We start from the raw sequence: 18524 nt of genomic DNA on the forward strand, positions 1-18524 counted from the left end.
CACTCTATTGTCACTTTCTATCTCTATGCATGCCTCCGAAATACTTCCCTTTGTCTTTCCAAGTTTGTTGCTGGAAGTCGGCATTTAGCAATTTAATGCCCTCTCTTGGTGCGTCTGGTTTTCATCTATCTTCTTCTGTCTGCGGTATTTATTGCCTCTTCTGAGAGCCATTTAGCCTTCTTCTTTCTGCTTCCTTTTAGGATGTTGTTTTTTGGGCTCTTCTTTTATAATGTCTTCAACCTCTTGCGACATTTCGTCAAACATTCTGTCAATTAAGTCCAGCTCTGCAAAAAGTTTTTTTTTAAACCTTCATTGCAAATTGTTTCGATAAGTTTTCAATTGTTTTCACCTTTCTCAATTTGAGTTGTGGTTTTGCCACAAGGAGTTCATGATCTGTCCCACAGTCTGTATCTGGCAGAATATTGGCAGATTGCAAAGCACTTCTCCACTTTCTGTTCATTACAATGTAGTCTATCTCATTTCTATCTTGCCCATCAGGTGAAGTCCATGTGTACAGTCTATGCTTGGGTTGTTTGAATCCTGTGTTTGCAATTATGAGATCATTCTCCACACAGAACTCCAACATTCGCTGCCCTGGCTCATTTCAGATTCCAAGTCTGTACTTTCCAGCAATCCCTGGTGCTCCTGCTTCTCCAATGTTTGCATTCCAGTCCAATATAATTATTAAAACATCTCCTAAAACAATAGGTAAACAGAATGATATACAACAGAAGCGAAAGTTCCAGCAAAATCAAATAATTAAAGGATCTCTTCGATTATGGCGTGAACGGTCTGCAGTTGACCATATTCAAAATTCTGGAAATTAATTTGCAGGTACAGTATTCTAATTCATGGGAGTAAACTGTAGTAATGGATGTGGAATAAATCAGAGATTATTGGCCAAAAATTGGCAGTCATGGACAGTCATGAGTAGTTGCAAAGGAACTGCTAATATCAAACTCCATTACAAGAATTTGATATGTTAGACATCTATTTAGATGTAGCACTACAATATTCAGCCCACTCTCAAGGTTAAGGATTGTTTTTATGGTGTAAAGTGGGCATTTGATATGCAAACTGGCATGACTCAGACAAGGCTTTGGTCTGAAAATGGCATTCTTTTATGAAAAACAAGCTCCATGACCAGGTGGGACGAGGTATTATGGATTACCGTGGGGTTACTTACAGGCAACTTCAGTGGTGGGCAGGATAGCGCCTTCTGATAGTAGTGTATAGCCAAGTGGGACAAGCCCATTTGGTGAAGCGCTCTCCCGATGTTGAAATAGGTTTCTTGTCCAGGACCTCTGATTTCAAGGTACCGAATGAGAAATGAAAACCCCTGCAAAACGTGTAAAGCAACGGATTCAAATGAAAAACAATGGGAAATTCAACAATATCTAACAACGCAATGCAACAGAGTGTATTAGGACCAATATTTGAATTTATAAAACTATTTTAACCTGTCTTAGTAGCTTAAAATGCTGATATAAATACGAGTACAAACACAATTTATCGGGTGATAAACATGTGGAAGCACCCGTGCTCACAATGGGATTGGTTATTGATGGGATATAGTAGAGAGATGAAGGCATTTAATACCCTGGAAGACATTAGCATGCTTACATAAAAGACAGCCAGCTTAACATATTCTCAGGACACTATGCTTCATAACACTGCAATATCTACATATCCTTCACTGGGCCAAGTTTGTACTTTATGCGATTCTCAGATAAAATAATTTTAATACAACTTCAAAGTGCTTACAAGCCAATTTAAGTTTCACTTTAAAGGCTATCAGAAATATTTTAAAATCTAGATATTCACCCAAATTTATGAACTTGAACCTTGCTACCATATTCTGAAAAAGTTGAAAAAGGCTTGAGAGAAGAACCTTTGTACAGAATATCATGAGAATATCACTAATCTGTACAGAATATCATGAAACCTCATTACCGTATTTTCCGGTGTATAAACCACACTTTTTCTTTAAATCGGCAATCAGTTTTCGGTGTGTGGAAATTAAATAAAGCCTTGCTTGGGAAGGTCCGGTAACATCCAGAGTTTAGGTGCGTGGCGTATATAGAGCCTCGCTGCTCTGAAAACACCATTAGACAACAAAGAAGAAGAACACCTGGTCTCACATCAAAAGAACAATTATTCACAAGAGCTAGTCTAATAACGGAGCACTCACCTCAAATAAGCTTGCCCGCAACGTGACAATCAACACGACTGGTCACGAGAAGGACCCATTCACCGTCATGCTTACCTGCACCGCAAACGGTGGCAAGATTCCTGCGTATGTCGTGTTGAAGAGGAAGACAATGCCCAAAGACAAGTTTCCAGCTGACGTCATTGTTTGTGTGCAGCAGAAGGGATGGATAGACGAGGGACTGGTCCAGGATTGCGTGCACACAGTCTGGAGTAGTAGGCCGGATGACGGTCTCTCCCGACGATGGAGCATGCTAGTCCTGGATGCGTTCAATTGTCAGAAGACCGACGACACCAAAACACTGCTCCGTCGGACCAAGACTGATCTCGTCATCATCCCAGGCAGGATAAAATCATTCCTGCAGCCCCTCGATGTGTCCATCAACAAGGCATTCGAGGATGAGCTACGTTGCTGCTGGTCCGACTGGATAATGAGTGGGGAGAAGACTTACACCAAAAGCAGGAGGATAAGAAAGATTGACCTTCCGATGATCTGCCGCCGGATCTGTGGTGTTTAGCTTCATTGTACATTATATCGAATACACTGTATCATTATGTGCTGTGGATGATGGCATGACATCATCATGGGGACGGAAGAGGAGTGGTTTGTGGCTGGAGTGATGGATTAAACAGATCGCTTCTGATGTTCCTTGGCATTGTGGCGTTTCTCCTGCTTCCTTCATATTGCAGATTACAACAGGATCGTCAAGGTGTCGGAGGAGATTCCATCAAACATCATCAAGCGAGCATTTCTGAAATGCTGCATCTCCAACAACATGGACGGCACAGAGGACGACATCATTTTGGAGGAGGAGGCTGCAAATGATGGTGACAGCGACGTGGACTTGCTCTACCTTGATTCGGACAATGAGTTACGTGCCATCTTCGACGAGGAAAGCATTGATTCGGATTTCCTCAGGTTTAGCTGAAAAGCTTCATCAAACCCAAAGGGCCCTTTTCAGGGCCACAAATCAACAAGAAATATGTATGATACCAGTATGAATCCTTTTTCTTAGTCACAAAAAAAATGCTCTTGATAATTTTATAAAAGAAAAAAGAAAAATAAAAACTTATTGGTATCCTCTACTCAATCTTCAACTTCTGGAAAATGAGAATAAGACTGTTAGACAAAATTAAGCAGATATGAGAGTAAGGTTGTTGATACCTCTGTCATTTTGTTCCATACAAAGTTAATGTACAAACATATTTAGATCGAGATCAGAAAATAAAATGATCAATATATTCATTTATTTTGGGGGTGAAAAACATGGGTGTGGCAAATACACTGGAAAATATGGTGTGCAAATTATGAAACTTCAGGAGGGCAGTATCGGAACTAAGTAACCGTTCATTTCCAACCAAACTGGAAGGGTTCTAAAAGAAAATGCTGGCACAAGTACTGCAGAAGCTCATTAGCAATAGCATATTCTAGAATTTTGGAAATGTAAAATATAAATTGCACTTTTGAAGATCGTTTGTGCATGGTGAAGATATTTTTAATATAGGCAATTTAAGGGTTGTTTAAATCAGTGCAACTATGAAAACTGCCATCTGGCTTGGCCTCAGTCAGTGTAAGTGTGGATGAAAATGTGGACAAAAAATTTTTTTAAAAATTATATTCATCTATTCTCAATTAAATTCACTCGTTGCTGGTACTTTACAAATTTTATTTTTGGACTGGAGTCGAATTGGCTGTCAGTAATGTTCCCTTTTCCCCGACAGTCTTTTGACCTACATATTGATAAAAGGAATATCTTACTATGAAAAAGGTCTTGCTCGCTGCATAGAAATAGGCTGACCTGGTTAATAACACTGCAAGCTTTCGCCTTGTGCCTATCAGCTCATCCCGGAGTTGATTTGCCAAATGTATCACCCTCCCATTTTTTGGATGTCAAATGAGTATCAGAAGGATTGCTTCGGGATTCTAGTTAGTGAAGTTCATTTGAATGTTTCAGTGAATCATTCAATGTTCTTCCTCTGTATATACGAAATTAAAGATTCTCTTTTGAATGCTGATCCATCATGTGGAAATAGAGTTCTTTTCCACCACAAGTGCCAGCATACAGGGTGAACTCCATTCACTGTCACCATGTTCAATAATGTCATTTTCGAGCATGCATTCAACCTCCTTATTAAGATGTTCTAACTTTGCAGGATTTATCCTGTACGGATGCTGTTTTACTGGTATAGCATCTCCTACCTCTACATCGTGATACACTAAGTCAGTAGGGCCAGGTATATCCATAAACAAGTGGGCACGGTCATGAATTAAGTGTGAAATAGATCAGAAATTGGGACATTTAACATCTGAACAGCTGGATCAAAGTGTAATAAAACCAGTGTTAGTCAGCCTCGGACAAGTGTTGTCCCTAATGTGGTCCAACTTCACCTCATGACGCATCTCATTTTGCTTCTGTGCATAAACTACAGGTAAAGCAGATGAGGCTGAAATTGCATGCTCTGGCTACTCTGTCATGATGTTTTTTTAATCATATTTATGTGACACAGTCGTCGTCTGTTTGCGTCTACCTGGAGTTTGAATAACACAATCAGTCTAATTGACTTTTCTTTCAATAAGGTAAGTTCCAAAATGCCTAGCCTGTATCATCACAACTGAATTCCGTCTTTGTAATGTCTTTCATTTTGTCCTGTGATTCTTTAAAATTCTCTTCTTATTCCATGTGCCTTTGCCAACCTCTCTCTGAAATCAGACACATAATCCAGAAAATTTAACTGTGACTTCTCATTAAGCCACTGTTCCTTCAAAAGCTTCATTGGTCCTCACACAGTGTCCAAACACTAGTTCAAAAGGATTGAATCCCAATGCCTCTTGAACTGACTTCCCTGACAGCAAACAATAATAAGTGTACTCCTTCATCCCAATCTTTATCTGACTCAAAGCAGGAAGTTCTAATTATGTTTTTTAAAATCTGATGAAACCTTTCCAAAGCACTTTGTGACTCAGGATGGTAAGCACTTGACTTAACCTGTTTCACTCCGAACTGGTGCAAAACTTGTTGGAAAAGGTTTGACATGAAATTTGATCTCTGATTACACTTGTTGGCCGAACTAAGATCATAAAATCGAAAGAACTTAACTGATGCCTTAGCAATGTTTGGTGCCACAATTTTTTGAGGTATCACCTCTGGGAACCTTGTGAAGGCACACAATCAGCAACATGTATTGATTACCTGCCTTAGTCTTTAGCAAGGGACCAACACAATCGATGATAACCTGACTGAATGGTTCATCAAAAGCGGGAATAATAGGCCATCAGCCGTAAGCTGTATCGTGCAGTTTTGTTCCACTCATCAGGAGTGGGGGGAGGGGGGGAGCGGGGTGGTAGACAAAACCTTGATAATATGATAGTATATATCCAAATACATACGTATACAAAAGTTCTCCACTCAAATAGCTGCAGTTATTGTGCATTTTCATCTTGAAAATCGATGCATTCCCTGTGCTCTCTCATTTGAATTTTCTCCACTCGGATCACGTGTGGGCCACGTGACGCCTTGACAGCCAATAGATCGGCTGACATCGTATGCAAATTACGTCAGACTATCATGTGACCAGCTAAGTTGTCCAATATGTCAGCTTCCTGTAGGGAGGAAATCACCGGCAGCTGATCGGCGATTTATCGGTAATTTTTGATGAATATGGCCGGTGAGGACGCTCCCCAGTGTATTATTCACCAGGACAATGTAGCGAACGAAGAAGTCAAACGTTTTAGTCTGTAAGATGGGATAAATGGAGAGAACGTGTCAACAAATGGCTCGTCTTCGACGTTCACGAACGACGTTTAGCCGAGAGTGCACGAGTGTATATTGAGTGTAAAGAAATCCCTAGTCATCTGGGCTATCACGACACTTGCTACCGTCGCTTCATCGATGCAAAAAGAATATGTGGGGTGAGGAAACGTTGCTCACAAACCATGCATGATGACTCTGCGATTGTTGATGATTGCATGTATGAACCATCGCCAAAAAAACTGTGCTCTGCATCGAACATTGCTGGACATGTTGAGAGTTCACGGCGACACGTCCTTCCTGCTGTCTGCCTCATTTGCAATAGAGCAGATAAATACTACAGGGTTCGAAGAAAGAGAGTGTTGGATAGACTATGCCAAGCTGAAACAGAAACAGCAGGTATGTAAACATTGTAGGCCTAGTGTTGATTAAATCTTCAGTATCCCCAGATCCCTGGAAACCATCCAGTACATGATAAATCCATTTCAGCATGAGACAGATCAACTGGTCAGCTTGAGTTCCGGTGTTGTTGCCTCAGACGCTATCAAACAGGATTTGCTATGTGCATGGCAAACTGGTGAGAAAGTCCTGTTGAGGTTCATGAATGACAGGCTAATTTCACAGAACGATGACATTGACGAGGCAGTTGTTACAACTGATCAAAATGCATCAAAGAAGCCTAAAGTACAACCGGATATCTTCTCACCATTGACACCTTACTTCTCTCGCCTGAAGACGTTTGGAGACTTGTCTGTGTCTAAATCCACAAAAACGACCAGTGGGAAGGAAGTCATCATAAAAAAAAAATGAGAGGAATATATTCTTTCGACTCCTCACCATTGGTCAGAGTCTAAATGTCAATCTTAGTGACATTCTTGCTCATTCACTGGCTCCTGTTTCTCTTCCTCTTGCTGGTGTTGATGGATCATTGGCAAAAAATGTTAAATCGCATCTGTTGGCATCAGTTGAGGAAAAATGTGCTGACCATCTCAAGGTTGGTATCCCTGTCAACACAGCAATCATAGTTGTGGCAGGCCCAGTGATACGGTCCATCAAACCTGTGCCTTTCATGTTTGGAGGACTGGCCGATGCCATTTTTGATTCTCTGGCCACTTTAGGAAAGAAGTACAAGAGCCCTCGCATTGACTTCGTCTGTGACCGTTACCCCGACGTATGTATCAAGAACGCAGAAAGAGATAGGAGGGCAGTAGGTGGATGCCAGACCATCCAAATATACTCCAAGGAACAGAAAACACCAAAACAGTGGTCCAAGTTCTTGTCCAGTGGCCAGAACAAAGAGGGGCTCCTGGCCTTCCTGGTGTCAGCCTGGCGAGATTGAAATCTACAAGCCATTTTTGGAAGAGATATAGACGTATATATCATGCATGGCCAAGATTGCCATCGTCTGCAATGCAGAAATGGTCCCACCACATTCACATCTGTTGATGCACTATCCTGTGACCACGAGGAGGCTGACACGCGCCTGTTTCTCCACGCTCAACATGCAGGTACAACATTCAAGGATGTTGTGATTGTGAGCTGCGATTCAGATGTTGGGATCATCTCGCTATCACTGCAACCTAGTCTTGCATTCAACATATACTTCATGACAGGGAGTAAATGGCAGGATACATTTTGCATTCTTGATGTACAAAAAATGGTATGTTGCCGAGGCGCAGATGTTTGCAAATCCCTTATAGGCCTGCACACCTTCACAGGCTGCGATTCCACAAGTGCCTTCTATGGGAAAGGCCAGAAGAAACCCTTCTCAATATTGTTGGATAGTGAGGTGTTCAAAGGTGCATTCATGAAACTAGGGACTAGTTTTGACCTGAGCCCAACGATTTGTCATTCTCTCGAATCGTTCGTCTGTCATTTCTATGGGCAACGCAAGTTGAATGATGTCAATGAGGCTAGATACAAAATACATTGCATCAGTTCTGCATCAGGACCGAATCTTCCTCCAACTAAAGATGCTCTGCATATGCATGCCCTACGAGCAAATTACCAGGCGGCAATCCATCGACGATCTATTTGCCAGTAGATAAACTTCTTGGCTGTCCTTCTTCTGTAGGACATGTCTGGCAAATGGTTGATGGTAAACTCGGCATCACATGGATGCGACTGAATCCAGGTCCAGATATTCACTTACAAGTAAGCCATTGTTCTTGTAATGTTTCGAAGTGTGCAGGGTTGAGGTGCTCTTGTCGAAAAAAACAATGTACCATGTACAGATATGTGTAAATGTACCAACTGTGAAAATGCCAACACCGAAAAGTGATGACACTGATGTTTCTGATGATGACGACGAAGAGGTTGCTTGGATAAACCCTGATGCAAATTGACCTTTGTCATCCAAGTGATGCCGAGATAGGAAAATAGATACTATTGCGTCTGGTCAGCTCAGAGAATTCCTAGCCTCCAACCTTGTGATGACGGATAATTCTTGATGACGGATAATTATGTATATATCTGGTTTGATCTTGCAAATAAAGTTAAATTTACTTCCGATTCACAATGCAACGGAACTGCAGTACACATCCTTTGGCTAGCAACTTACCTGCAACTCCCACGAAAAGCCAAAATTAGGTTACCCCGCTTTCCCTATTGTACTAGTCGGGGCCGTCTAGGGGCCGATGCGGTGACAGGTAAGGAGGCTGGGTCCCCACCCCGTGAGGTCTGGAACGTTCTCAACACTAGAGCCAAACTACATGGGTGTAAGACATATAAATATAATTGAATCAACTCTCCGCAACACACGATACCGCCTGGCGCCCCGTTACATCGACTCAACCCTGCGGGGCTGGCCCAAGGCCACCCTGATGATGGCGAGGCGAGGGTTGCTCTTCCCAGACGAAGACGCCACACAACTAGCGATGCAGCAAAGTCAATCCTCGCGCTGACTGGGTGCGCCTCAAGTGTCGATCAGTGCCGGTTCGACTGCCCAGTTGTCCGCTCCGCTGGCCGTATGTATGTAATGTCCAGCCGTGGCTGACCGACTATATATAAAGCTGTCCGAGGCAAGGTCAATGGCGTTCATTCGATGGGTCGATGCGCTGGCGTTGCACAATGGTTAGTCCTCCCGCGCTGGCACTCTGGGTACAAGAGGCCCATGATCGAAGTTAGTCCTCCCACGCCGGCACTCTCGGCTAAACGTCGTTGGTGACCGTCTAAGACAGGGGTCTCCAACCTTTATGGGCGGAGGGCCACAAAACCAAAGTGGTGAGGGCGGAGGACCGCACCCAAAAAAGGACGCTAAATTCCGGAAAAAAAAATAGAATTAATATGCGGAAATTTAAACAAAAATTAGTGCTGAATATATTTTTCTTGCCAAAGAATATGATAAATGAATAATCGTGTTAAAAACACGTGTCTAATATGAATCAAAATCAAAATAAAAATTACAGAATGCTTTGATCATTGACCCTGACAAATTGGCAGTATCGCGGGCTGCATTGTAATGTAAACTTAATATGGCACCGCGGGCCGCATAAATCCGTCTAAGCGGCCGCAGGTTGGAGACCCCTGGTCTAAGATGAGCCATTTGTTGACACTTTTTCTCCATTTATCCCATCTTACAGACGTTAAATGTTTGACTTCTTCATTCGCTACATTGTCCTGGTGAATAATACACTGGGGAGCGTCCGCACTGGCCATATTCATCAAAAATTACCGATAAATCGCCAGTCAGCTACTGGTGATTTCCTCCTTGCAGGAAGCTGCCATCTTGGACAACTTAGCTGGTCACATGACAGTCTGACGAAATTTGCATACGATGTCAGCCGATCTATTGGCTGTCGAGGCGTCACATGGCCTACACGTGATCCGAGTGGAGAAAATTCAAATGAGAGAGCATGGGGAATGCATCGATTTTCAAGATGAAAATACACAATAACTGCAGCTATTTCAGTGGAGAACTTTTGCATACGTATGTATTTGGATATATATACTATCATATTATCAAGGTTTTATCTACCCCCCCCCCCCCGCTCCCCTCGATGAGTGGAACGAAACTTGATTTTCAGGCACTTCCTGAGCCATGGCTGATGGCCTATAAGTTTCAATGGTGACAAAGGAATCTTATGATTTGGTTTCCCCATCATCTGGCATGAATGACCATATTTACAAAACTTTGCCACATCACGTTGCAAACCCGGCCAAAAGAAGTCTGTCAAAATTTTGTCACATATTTTATTCATCCCGAGGTGACCTGTCAATGGTATCTTGTGTGCTCAGCACAAGATCTCATTCCGTTGCAGTTTTGGAATCACAATTTGATAACGTACTTTCCATTCATCATCTGCTGATGCATCAAGTGGTATCTACTTCCTCATTAATACCCCATCTTTCTTAAAGGAACAAAATGAGACTTTGGTAACCTCCTCCTCCTCCATGAGAACTATATTAGCAAGTACTCATTGTTCAGAATACATCATTTGCTCTTCTACAAGTCTCTCCCTTGTGAGGCCCAATTTTTCTGATTGGCTAACAGATTTGTCTTCTGATGCAAGAATATGACCATCACTTGCTTCACTTGCGAATTACATCATCACTGCCCTGGTTGATAAACATTTTCTCCAAAGTATACACTGGTTCTAAGTCCACATCTTTTTTCACTCCTTTCTCTTCAGAACGCTTCCTAGACTCAGAACGAGTCACTTCACATGACGAAAACAGATCAGGAATCAACTTCTCTAACTGCTCCATGTTACTCTCAACACTCGGTCCTTCCACCATCTGTGGATTAATCAAGACTCTACCACTTAGTAAATCATTTCTGATGATGAAAGAAACTCCTTCCATAGGAAGAGTAGACTGTAAGCTTACAGTAACAAGTCTGGATACCAACTCGGACTCCAGATTAACGACCTGAAAAGGTGCATTAACAAAACCACCAACTCCTTGTAGTTGTACACTGGCACCAAGTCACCATTCTCTCAGACAGTGGCAAAATGCTCTCTTGCATTAAAGACTGAGATACCCCTGTGTCTCTCAATATTTTAATAGGTCACTGATTTGCACTCACCCACAGCTGACACAAAACCCTCTGCAATGAAAGGTTTACATCCCTCATTAATAACATCCGAATCTGGCATCACATCCTTTTTGGATGTCCCATCAATAGTCACCGTCCTCAACGGGCGGTTTTGAGCATTAACAAGTGAAGTTGAAGCACCTTGCTGATGACTACTTCAGTTTCTTTCCACCATCCGACACTCAGAGGCAACTGCGATTTTTGGAATGAAAATTTGCATCACTAATTTGGGGTTGACACAATGTTTGACCTTGACCTAATTTTAAGGTCATGACATTTTTCACCAAAACTCGACTGAGGTTTGTCCAATCAGAACGAAATTGCCCTCCAGACAGCCTTGAGCAAGGTACATTTATGCGTAATTTACATCATATCCCTTCGGGTTAAAGGCCAAGGTATTAGATCCCCAAGGAATACGAAAACACCATTTAGGTTTTCCTCCATTTCTTCTGCCAATGTCAAAGCTGTATCTCAGAGCCGACTGGGACTTTCAGAATGATATTTTGCATCAATAATGAGAATAAAATGTATGCGGGGTTGACATAACTATTTTGACCTTGACCTAAAATTTTAAGGTCATGACCAAATTATAGATTTTTTAACATTTTGCAGCAAAACTCAACCAAAGAATGTCCAATCGGAATGAAATTGCCCTATTTAAACATCCTAGAGGAAGGCACATTTACGTTTAATTTACATCATACCCCCTCCGGGTTAAAGGTCATCATCAAATAGTCTGGAAAAAAAAGACAACCAAAAAAAAAAAGAAAACCAAAATAAAATAAAAAAACCAACCCCCCCAAAAAAACCAAAAACTAAGTTGTGCACTGATATTAAATATAATGCATCAATTAACAGAAATCCCACATATCTGCAAAATCCCCAAACATCTTGAGGAAACAGCAAGCCAACCTGCACGAGCAGAGAGTGCCGCTTGTCAGCAAACTTCTGTGAGGCCATGTGCACAAAGGTGATGCCAATACTGAGGCAGAAAAGAGGGTCTTTGGGCCGCATTCTGAGAGCTTGCATATACTGAGCTGCAAGAGCATTCAATCCAGACATACATCACACGTTGGAAATACGTGAGACAAATTATGCTGGTTTTTTTTGGTGGTGCCTGGCAGATTAGTCCACTTTAAACAACATCACAAATGGGAAATGGTATGACATAATGAATGAAAACAAGATCTATTTTACGATTATAATTTGTTATAGTCCGAGTGTTGGCCAGAAAAGCATGCATTAGGGTCCGCACAATGTTTTTTTGCATTTTTGTGATCACCAGGCCATCTGAATGAATATTCCGATTGATGCCATTCTGGCATCCACGAGCTCTGATAGGAAACATCAAAACGAATATGATCACCAATCGACTAACTACACTCCAAATAGCACTGGGAGTTCTAGTCTGTCGTAAAAGCCTCATCGAGCAGTTGTACAACTATCGTGTGACCTGTTCTTATGATGAGTTTCAGCGTTTCAAGGGATCAGCAGCAAAGGCTGCAACTGTTCATTCCGGGATTAAGGGAACCACCAATGCTGAATGTGGCCTCGTTCAGGTTGTTGCTGACAACTTTTGACACAAATATCTCATCCCAGAATGGACTCGTTTCAATACATTCTCTTTCAGTACTACTTACCATAAAAGATCAGGAGATATCGACCACATCTGAAGATGAAGCCATCATCAGATGATTGACCAGTGATAAAATGAAGACACCTGTGACAGAAGACATTTCGGTTCAAAGGTACAAGGGACCTGAGAAACCAGGGATGCCAGTTGAAGAAGCCACTCGTGTGGTGTTACCTCTCTGCGTATTAGCTCAAGCTATACAACTTAGGAGAGTTCAAGATATGGATTTCTCTTTTCTGAAGCAAATTACTTCTGATCAGAACACACCATAGTTTGGCGGCTTTAATACGAAGCTCTGCAGAGAACAAGGACGACCCATCCAACCTGCAATGAGGGCCATTCATACACTACTCATAGATATGGATCCAGCTGATCCAGACACGATGCTTACAGCAATGGAGGGAAAACGCTTGACCGCAGAGTGTGGACAAACCGTAACCATCTTCACAAATGACCAACAGCTGTATCAAATGGCCGTTAATATTAAATGAGCTAATACAATGTGGATGTTCCTCTGACAAGCAATGCTACACAGCTCAATGCCGCTGCACAGCAAGCAGCCAAGCTACCATGCCCAGTTTTCTGTACGTGCCATGGAGATACTGGCTGCAGGAATGAGCGCACCAAGACAGCTGCTGCATTTGTCCTTGATGATGACTGACACTGAATGAGACACCAAGCACTGAAGTAGCCTTCATAAGGTTTACAAACCTGTTATATATATATATGAACATTTGATTTACACAGGAATGTCTTCTTTTGTTCATGTTGTTCGCTGCTCTCATTGCATCCTGTCGAATTGTTGAATCTGTATGAATAATAAAGTGATCTATATTCACAAAGACTGAAGTGTTTTTTTTCGATCTATATGTCTATCTGCATTTTCAATAATGGCGACTGCTAATTTGCATATTAATGAGCTAAATTTCAATGTTATCAAATTTTAAGTGGGTTTATCATGACCAGTGACCCTAAAAACATGGGTGTAGACACCTTAACCAGGTTATTTGGATGCTTACTTTTGGAGATATTAAGAAAAATAGTAATTTCGACAATGGCCACCGCTAATTTGCATATTAATGGGTTTCTACAAAAATGCTCAAGGGTGCCAGTGTGGCATCAATCGGAATATTCATTCAGATGGTCTGGTGATCACAAAAATGCAGAAAAACATTGTGGGGACCCTAACGCAAGGTCATCTTGAAAAATGGTATTTGACATCTGGACTATTATGAAAAAGAGTCGATTTAACTTTTTTCCACAAAAGAGAAATAGTCATTGAGCACGAGATGGTTCAACCAAACCAGGAAACCGATTACTGGAGAAAAACATTGTCATAACGACTGAGCTATTCCAAGCATGTTTCAATTAGCTCTGTAATATGTCCGGATATTGTGCTCATACCCAGCGCATGTTTGAAACTTCCAGCCACAAAGGCGTTGTGTCCATTGAGTACGATGAGGGCCAAGTTTTCCGGGTGCTTCAGGAGCAACCTCAAACAAAAACGGTGATGCCGTGTGTCCTGAGAGTGCGTAATGATGTGATTAAATATATTCCATGCCTGCCAGCTTTCCAGATTGTCCAAGAGTATGAGGCTGCAGATGAGATGAAGAATAACAAAACAAACCATAATGCACCAATGCAAACTGTCAAAGCAAAGGTTGTTGAAATTTGGATATGGCATCTGCTGCACTCACCGCATATAATTGTATGCTATGCGGAAGTCCTGCCCAAGTAATGAAGCTGACAAACCCAAGCACTCCAGCTCCTTCCGTTTTGGTCGATCTTCATAGAAATAGTAAAACTCGAGAGCAGTGTCTATTAAAATTTCTGCCTCAGCATGGCGTCCAAATGCAGACAGGACACCAAGGGTCTTCAGTAAAAGATTCCACCACTCTTCCTTGCCCAGAAGGCTGATCTTGCCTTGTCATATTCAAACAAACTGCATTGTCAACTCATCATAGAAAACCACATCATAATATGAAAAACTTTGTGAAGGAGTAGAGTTCCTATGCATGATCCTTACCATAAATGATCAGCATAATTATCATGCTTCAAGTCCATCACAACAAAAAAAAAACCTGTTAAATTGGTGGAGCAATTAAAAAAATCAAAACAAGAAGCCTCAATTTTACCTTGTACAGGCTCGGTCTCTGGTCGTGTCTGAGTTGCTTCTTCAGTTTCTTTCACCAGGAAAAGGTGCTGGCCATCGTCTTGCATTCGGGAAACAACAGAAACTTGAATGCGTGCCATCACACCCTATGGCCAAGAGCAAAGAGGGGAAATTCCAAAACTTTGGCTATATTGACAGGTTAAAACTGCCAAGCACTTAAAGTATTAAAAAACAAGAATACAATGCATTTTATCAGTAATTCAACAAGAGTACTGAACACACCTTCAAGATAATATTCAGCATGGTAATCAAGCTATCCAGATACTCCAACTGTTTGCCTTGAGAATGTAGAAGAGTGGAACGGTGAAGCAGCAATTGAACTTCCTGAGAATACATGAAAAAGATAATACATGAAAAAGATAAAAAAAAAAAATCAACATACACACACGTACACCCTTTTCAGCTGGTCCTGCAAAGGGCAGTTTCAAAAGCTACAAAAATTCAAAGGATCAACACAAAATTGTGATCCATCAAGTATCCCAAGCCAATTGTTTTACTGATTGGGCATTGTCAGAACCAGTGTAGATCTGATAACTCAGCCAAGCCAACGGCTAGTCCGGTTGCAATGGAGGAACATCGACAGCAACCAGAAACACACATGGAATATATATATATATATGTATATATATATATATATATATATATATATATATATATATATATATATATATATATATATATATATATATATATATATATATATATATATATATATATATATATATATATATATATATATATATATATATATATATATATATATATATATATATATATATATATATATATATATATATATATATATATATATATATATATATATATATATATATATATATATATATATATATATATATATATATATATATATATATATATATATATACATACATATATATATATATATATACACACACATATATACAGTGGTGACCCCAGAATCAGAATTTAATTCGTTCCAGGAGGCTGTTCAGATTGCAAAAAGTTCGGATTCCAAAACTATTTTCCCAATAAGAAATAATAGAAAGTGAATTAATCCGTTCCTGGACCCCAAGAAAACCCACTTTCAACTGAAATTACCCATGTTTAAGGTAAAATAAGATGAGTAAATGACCTAAATATCAAGTAGTAATAATAAAAACAAGAAATAAATGTACTAACATGAAAATAAACTGCATTTACCTTCGTATTTTATTTGATTATTGAAACACATGAGTTTCAGTTTCTGTTTTTCAGTTTCTAACAGTTTCTGTTTTTCGTTTATCCACACTAAGAGGAGTTTTTCCATCTCCTCCATAAACTATGATCTCTTAGAGGTCAGAGTCGTAATGCCTTTTGCCACAACAGCTGCTTTAATCGCTTCTTTATTTTTCAGAATCATACACACGGTGGATTTCGGCAGCTCGAACATGGCAGCGAGATAAGACACACATGTACCGCTCTAACGTACTTCCTCTTACTCCTATTTGCTTCACTGCTCTTCTTGGGTGCCATGGTGAATGCACAAGGGTGATAATTGAAAAAAAAAAAAAACCCAGCACAAATCAAGGTGAAAAAACGAGGTAAAGTAGCGATCGACACACGAGAGATGCTTTCACGAGTACTTCCACCGACGAACTGAATGAACAAAGCGCGAAGATGCGGGTCGAACAGGCAGGGGAGATGCACGTGTTGCGAATTCGCGCCCGCCGGCGTGCCAGCGGCCACGTAACTCGAATCGCGGCACGTCGCCCACCGGACGGACAATTCCGTCGTGACCCTCTCGGACTAACGCCGGGAACTAGTCACGGGTGGGCCTTTCGGCCTCACCACGATCGTGCCAATCGGCCCCCCGCGTGGGATAGGGTTGTTCGCCAAATTCGACCTACCTAAGTACCCACACGGAGGGTAGACCGGGCGATCGCACCTCTCCGCAGGTCGACTTCGGACACGGGCCACTTTAAGCGACCCGTTCCGTACTATCGGGATAACCGAGCGGTGTTATCGTCAACCTCGACGGTTCCGATTAGTTATTGAGCGTATTTAGCCCACGACCAACCCTTTACGTGAAGTAAGATGGAGATTCAATTAAAGAAAAGACGAAGCGAAACGGGAAAAATAGTTAAACATAATTCACATTTATTCCACGGCAAACGGAAAGCACACATATACAATTACAACAATTATGCACCAAAAGCAAATGTAAAAGAAACACAACAATTATGCACCAAAAGCAAATGCAACAAAAGAAACACAATGCAGATCTACTACCGACTACGCGAGCACACGGCAACACTTACACAGTTTTACTTTAAAGACGGCGCCGACAACACATATACTCCAAAGCAAAAGAAAAAGGGGCCACCCTCAACGACAAGGGGGCAGATGTGGTCTGTGGGCCGAGACCGCGTCGAGCCTACCCGTCTTGTGATGAGCCGCAAAATGGCGGCGGTGCCCCGACTCCGCGCTCCTCCGCGGGCCTCGCTGGCACTGCCTGGAATGGGGTGGGAACGGGGCCCCCCTTTTCGCACTATCTCAGCGCGGGGGGGGGGAAACAGGGGGGGGTTGTTGATGCTCTGGAGAAAGAGGATAGCTGGCTTGCTTGGGTCCCGCGACGAGCGACTCCACTGCGCCCTCGACCGCGTTCCCGGCTTCTCCTCTCTGCAGCTCCCCGACAGACTCCGAACCCCGACAGACCGACTCTCCTCCAGACCCGTCTTGGCTGCTGCTGCCACACTTCGCCGCCACCACAAATCGCCCGAGCCCGAAACAGAAACTCTCTCCAACTCGAGCCCGAAACAGAAACTCTTCTCCAACTCGAGCCCGAAACAGAAACTCTTCTATCTCTCGAGCCCAAAACAGAAACTCTTCTCTCCTCGAGCCCGCGCTCGGCGCTTTATAGTCAGCAGGAGAAACCATATGCAGATTTTCGGATCAGGATCGGCTCGGGGGCGGAGCCACGCTCGCCCATTGGATGGAGGAAAAGTGGGCGTGATCATTCCTGATCCTCGAATTTGCATATATCGATTCTACTCCGACGCGCCTGGAGGCGGGGCCAAATCGCCCCGCGCTCGCTGATAGGACGGAACAGAAGTGGGCGTGCATCATTCCTGATCCGACTTCCCCGGAAAGGCCGCTTTTTGCACCCGCTGCTCGGCGGGCGCCCTGTACGAGTCCAGGATCGGTGCCCACAAGCGGTGCGGGAATGGCGGCAGAAGGAGGAGAGGTGAAGGTGGTGGAGGGTTTATTGTGGTGGTCCCTGGCCACGGTGACGCTTGGAATGGCGGTGATGCGATGATTGCGAGAGCGAGTTGTGACGGTAAAGGTCGTGGCTGTTGGCGTTGTTGTTGTTGTGAAGCGGCGTTGCGGTTGGTGGTTGTTGTGTGATGGCGGTTGAGACGTGGTTGGTTCAAAATAAAGATAGAACAGAAAAACGGCTATCTTGAAGGGTCGCAGCCCGAATGAATCACATTTATTCCCTCTAAACAACGGGTTTGGGCTAACTACACATATACTTACAGAGATATCTCAACTACGGGACCTGAATGGTGGTTTGCGAATTTCCTCAACCACAACACTACCCCCTCCCCTTTTTACAGACTCGTCCCGAGTCGTCAAATTCTCGTGTGCCATCATGTGTAGTTCTCCCCTAGTACGTTTTACCTACGGATCCCTGAGTGCGACATTCATGGTATTCGTGTCCCCAAAATAAATAACCTGAGGGCTGAGTAACTAACTAAACAAACC

At 42.3% G+C, this 18524-nt stretch overlaps 1 protein-coding gene across 5 annotated transcripts in view; it reads right to left on the minus strand.

Moving 5' to 3' along the window:
* Window positions 1-18524, minus strand: part of GTF3C3 (general transcription factor IIIC subunit 3) — a 185661-nt gene that overhangs the window by 11889 nt on the left and 155248 nt on the right. For all 5 annotated transcript variants that reach the window (XM_085873608.1, XM_085873612.1, XM_085873611.1 and 2 more), the window contains 6 exons: window positions 15021-15122; window positions 14761-14884; window positions 14323-14548; window positions 14030-14220; window positions 11905-12029; window positions 1187-1339 (listed from right to left, as the gene is read on the minus strand). In XM_085873608.1, the coding sequence (XP_085729734.1) occupies window positions 1187-1339; window positions 11905-12029; window positions 14030-14220; window positions 14323-14548; window positions 14761-14884; window positions 15021-15122 (921 nt within the window). The remainder of the gene's footprint in view (window positions 1-1186; window positions 1340-11904; window positions 12030-14029; window positions 14221-14322; window positions 14549-14760; window positions 14885-15020; window positions 15123-18524) is intronic.

Source organism: Eptatretus burgeri, chromosome 3, assembly GCF_056783735.1.
Source record: "Eptatretus burgeri isolate ZD-2024b chromosome 3, Ebu_testis_v1, whole genome shotgun sequence".
NCBI lineage: Eukaryota > Metazoa > Chordata > Myxini > Myxiniformes > Myxinidae > Eptatretus > Eptatretus burgeri.